Raw genomic sequence first — 4,443 nt, 5'->3', positions numbered from 1 at the left:
GATGGCAAGAATGACATGAGAGAAGCCATTGGAGGCCTGAGAGATGGTGAGAGGTCACCGGAGACGACCATAGATGGGGGGTCGGTGTTTGGAGATTAGGGTTTAGGTTGAGAGTGTTTGAGATGAAAGTAGCAGAAATGAGGATGTTGAGATGGATGTGTGGACACACTAGGCTGGATAAGATTCAGAATGAAGATATTCGAGAGAGGGTGGGCGTGGCTCCCGTGGATGACAAGATGCGGGAAACACGACTTAGATGGTTCGGACACGTGTGGAGGAGAAGCCTAGATGCACCGGTTAGGAGGTGTGAGCGGTTGACTTTGGCAGGTATGAGAAGAGGCAGAGGGCGGCCTAGGAAGTATTGGGGCGAGGTGATCAGGCAGGACATGGCGCGACTTCAGATTTTCGAGGACATGGCTCTTGATAGGAACATGTGGAGGTCGAGCATTAGGGTGGTAGGCTAGGGGGTAGTCGTGAGTTCTTCCCTCTTTGTACCGGGTAGTCTATTAGAGTTTTGTTAGGTTTGTTAGCGGTCTTTGTTGTATCCATATTGGTGTTTTGCATAGTTTTGTTTTATTGTCCTTTCACTTATTTGTTGTGGTTATTTTCTTTCTGGTATCTTTTGTTGTTACATGTCTTTTCTCTTATTTCTTTTATGATATTATTGTCTTTCCTGTTGAGCCGAGAGTTTCCTGGAAACAGCTTCTCTGCTCTTTTTGGGGCAGGGGTAAGGTCTGCGTACACTCTACTCTCCCCAGACCCCACTAGTGGGATTTTACTGGGTATGTTGTTGTTATTGTTATTGAGAGTGTTTGAGAGCAGAGAAGATTTTAGGGCGGAGGGTGTATAGAAATGATTTAGGGTTAGGGGTTGTTAGGAATAAAAAGGAAGGTTTTAATGGGGGTCGTTGATCTTTTAGATCAACAGCCATGATCTGATGGGGTTTTGGGTCGGGTAGGTGTTCCTAAATTGGGCTGGGTAATTTTGGGGTTCGGTTTGGGCTGAATTGGGATTGGGGAGTGGTTGGAATTGGGCTGAAATTGAAATGCAATTAGGCTAGATTTAAATAGCCATTTTCTTTACTATATACTTTATAAAAAATATAAAATAATTTCCAAAAAATATTTCGTGTACTAAAATGATTTAAAATAGTTGTTTAACATTTTAAAAAAATATAAATGACCCTTTTATGCATTAATAACGTAATTATGCATTAATAATATATGTACATTGACTTTAAAAATGTAAATGCAATTATAAAAAATGCACTAAAAATATTTAAGCAATATTTTGGCATAAATATAGAATTTAGATGACTAAATCACCACGAAAAAACATTTGAAGGATAATTATTGGAAATTTTATGAGTAAAAAGGGGAGAAATAAATATATTTGAAGCCTTTAAAAATTATAAAAAATTACAAAAATGCTTATGCATGCTTATATATGCATATATGCTATTTTGAAAGTATTAAAAATATATAGGGAAAAATTGGGTATCAGGAGACATTAATCTAAAGCAAGCCTTTATCTCTTCCCTTCCAAAGTTGTTGGCAAGCCGAACCATGACCATCATTCAAGAAAAGTTTCAGTCCATAACAATCCCAAAGTTGGCTACATAAGGCAAGCTTCGTTGCAATGGATGACATTTTTACTAAGCGCTCTGCCCTAAAACAAATTATCCAACACAATCTAGCGCTTGACAAAGCATGTCGCAAATCTGATATGATCACCGGATCAGGATGTTCCCGCCACATATCTAGGCGATGGAGAGGATTCAGGAGGTTCAGATAACCGCGAATTCCAGATGGGAAATCAATGTCTAGGAGGTGCACTAAATATTTCCGACGAAGGAGACCAGGAAATTTTCACAAAAATGACATATGCTTTATTTGCTACAAGATTGGACATTTCGCAAGAAATTGTCCCCAATCGAGAAAATCTGTCAAACTCTTGCAAGAAATTGAAGATTACACTTGCATGCATATCAGAAAAGAAGAAGACCTCGAGTCCATATTCTCTCTGGACGATGAACCCACTGAAGAAACTCTATTCTCTCTTGAGATATACGAAGATCATGGTGATGACCACTATCAAATTTCCGAACCAGCCGCTAAAGCCCAGAAGAGATCAATGTTATCACAGTCATCCCTCAAGTGGAACTCAAGGTTTATTCATCCAAATTGGATAAACCAACTCGAGTCATTGCTTTCATTGACACTGGAGTTGCTTGTTCACTCTTGAATCCTGCTGTTCTCACAGAAGATCAATAGGTTCCCCACTTTAAGGATTTCAACACTGCATCAAATGGAATCTCGACTACTACTGTCATCACAAAGCACCCAATCACAATTGAGTTCTTTCCAGGATTGAAGTACAGAACCAATCTGATAGGGTCAGATGTATCAGGTAAAGATCTTATTGTTGGATTCGACATTTTCAGACAACAAAAAGATCAACTCCAAATCAGGGCTAATGGTACCTTCAAGAAGCAGTTCAAACCTTATTCTGAAATTCCAAGGCTATTCCAAATCACCAACGACGAACAAATCAAGGTATTGAACAAAATCTCATTAAGCATTCGTGTGTTGAATCCCACAAGGATTTTATGAAGAAAGGAAAAAGCCCCTTATGGAAGAACAAAGAGTGTTTAATCAAGATCCCTTTCAAGAAGAATGAAAACATCAATCCAAAAAAAGCCAGTCATTCAAGCATGGATTCGGATCATCTTCAACTTGCAAAGAAAGAATGTGAAGAACTTTTGGAATTTGATCTAATAGAGCCACTAAATTCAAAATGTGCAGGCGAAGCATTTTACGTCAACAAAAGAGCTTAGCAGACAAGAGGAAAACTCAGGTCAGTCATTAACTACCAGCCACTTAACCATTTCCTCTAAGATGATAAATTCCCTTTCCCAAATAAACTCACTCTTTTCTCCCACTCAGCCAAGGCCAAATATTTTCCAGGTTTGACAATTTTGTCAATTGGGAATCCACCTTGAAGAAAGAGCCAAAACGGAATTTTGCATCCCCGACCATCACTTCCAATGGAAAGTCATGCCCTTCGGATTAAAACTGCACCCTCCTTGTTCTGAAAAGCCATGATAAAAATATTCCAGCCCATCCTCCATACCTCTTTACCTTACATTGACGACATCCTATTATTTAGTGATACATTGGAGGAATATGTCAACTTGCTTCAGCAATTTGAAACATTGGTAACACAGTACAGAATCATGCTTTCAGTAAAAAAGATGGTTCTTGCTTAAAAAGAGATTGATTTTCTCGGAATGCATTTTGTCCAAGGTGCATACAGTCTAGGACCCCATATATGTCAAGAACTACTCAAATTTCGAGATACCAGCCTCACAACAAAGCAAATCCATCAATTCTTGGGTGTAGTAAATTATGTAAGAGATTTCATCCCAAATATCTCTACATACATTTCTCCGCTCACGGAGATGCTCAAGAAAAATTCTCCATCATGGGGAAAGAAACAAGAAGAAGCAGTTAGGGAAATAAAGGAGATATCTAAATATGTCAAGTCCCTCTACATCCCTTCAGAAGGCAAGAAGATACTACAAACTGATGCCAGCAATGAATATTGGAGTGTCGTTCTATTTGAAGAAAAAGATGGACAGAGGAAAATATGCGGATATGCCAGCGGAAAGTTCAAAGATGCCGAGCAACATTATCACTCCACTTTCAAGGAAATTCTTGCAGTAAAGAGTGGAATTAAGAAATTCAATTTTTTTCTGATTCATACAGAATTTCTGATAGACATGGATATGCAGGCCNTCCCAAAGATTATCCAGATAAATGCAAAAATTATTTTGATTCCTCAGATTCTCAGATGGGCTCAATGGTTCTCTCCATACAAGTTTCAAGTCAAACACCTGAAAGGAAAGGATAATATTCTCGAAGATTTTCTATCTCGACTGGAAGAATTCTCAAAGAGATTTTCCCCAGCAAAGATGATGTCAAAGAAAAAGTGGATGAGCCACATGTTCATGTTTTCGAATGTACTAGGAACAAGTTCATTAAAACCAACGGATCATCCACCAGAGTTGTTCAACCTCATGGATCCCTTTGATCCATCAATTTTAATGGAAAGACGAACTTATTATGAGCTCCAAGTTTTCTGACAACATGAAGGATCCATCCTTAAGCCTTGTGGAGTCAATCCAAAATATCCATTCTGCCATATATTCATAGCACAAGCCAAGGATTTTCCACAAGAAATATTATTGTTTTTATGGTACATAAGACATCAATATTATATTTTTACGGAATTCAAATGCAAAATCTTCAAGGATTTTGATAACACTGAACCAGCTCTTAAAGTATTTTTACTATGGTTCAAGCCTAGAAGATATTGGATAAAATATTTCAACAGTTCCTTCATAGCAAAGGTATTCATGTTACCTAGGCTAGTGAATATTAT

At 38.2% G+C, this 4,443-nt stretch overlaps 1 protein-coding gene across 1 annotated transcript; it reads left to right on the top strand.

Annotated features, from left to right (window-relative positions):
* On the top strand, nucleotides 3,461-4,144 carry LOC109220896. The gene has a single exon (XM_019385367.1). It carries the CDS (start codon nucleotides 3,461-3,463, stop codon nucleotides 4,142-4,144), a length of 684 nt encoding a protein of 227 aa, XP_019240912.1.

The sequence above is a fragment of the Nicotiana attenuata genome, chromosome 2, assembly GCF_001879085.1.
Source record: "Nicotiana attenuata strain UT chromosome 2, NIATTr2, whole genome shotgun sequence".
Classification (NCBI taxonomy): domain Eukaryota; kingdom Viridiplantae; phylum Streptophyta; class Magnoliopsida; order Solanales; family Solanaceae; genus Nicotiana; species Nicotiana attenuata.
This window is presented reverse-complemented; position numbering and strand designations above follow the sequence as displayed.